The sequence below is a fragment of the Penaeus monodon genome, chromosome 22 (genome assembly GCF_015228065.2).
Source record: "Penaeus monodon isolate SGIC_2016 chromosome 22, NSTDA_Pmon_1, whole genome shotgun sequence".
In the NCBI taxonomy this organism is placed as follows: domain Eukaryota; kingdom Metazoa; phylum Arthropoda; class Malacostraca; order Decapoda; family Penaeidae; genus Penaeus; species Penaeus monodon.
In genome coordinates, this window is record NC_051407.1 from 37,532,441 (window position 1) to 37,533,040 (window position 600).

Below are 600 nucleotides of genomic sequence, written 5' to 3' on the forward strand. Positions count from 1 at the left end.
GTGCAACTTATGTAGACCTTGTTATGTAATTCTACCAAATCACGACAAAAGACTTTTTGTTTTTTAGACTCGTGTGTTGGTGGAAACGATTGGCAGTCTATGAACTGCAGACAGCGGATGCACAAGTTGCAGAGATAGGCTTTCAGAATAATATTCTGATCATGGCAGTGTTTACAGCACTTCCAACCACAGAACTTGTGAGATCATATTTAAAGGTAAATCTTCAGCCATTTGAATTGTTATATTTGCCATAGATGAATCAAATATATTAATGTCTAATATTGTTTTCTTTGGTGTGTGTCTATTAGTATAAGAGGAAGAAAAGTTTTAGTAGATTTACTGATATTTTGTCTCTTGCTATGTCACATCTGCTCCAGGCTGGCTCTTCTGTTGCCTGCTTTGCTTATCTGTTTTGTGCCAGTTATTTGCAAATTACCACATTAACCAAACCCCATGTAATGCCATACTGAAAAATAATCTTACATAATAATACACAACACTGTTTAAACTTGTAATCAAACTTTTAAATATTTATTTTGGCTGAGTGCAGCACCTGGCAAATTTTTTAACCTACCAGTATTCTTTCAAGTAGATGATAAG

General features: G+C 34.5%; 1 protein-coding gene across 1 annotated transcript in view; it reads left to right on the plus strand.

The window, feature by feature from the left end:
- The window catches only part of LOC119587114 (SID1 transmembrane family member 2-like), a 31,322-nt gene that overhangs the window by 25,870 nt on the left and 4,852 nt on the right, over positions 1-600 (plus strand). Inside the window, 1 exon segment of the mRNA XM_037935866.1 lies at positions 1-215. This exon segment is cut by the window's left edge and continues 23 nt beyond it. Coding sequence (XP_037791794.1) covers positions 1-215 — 215 coding nt within the window.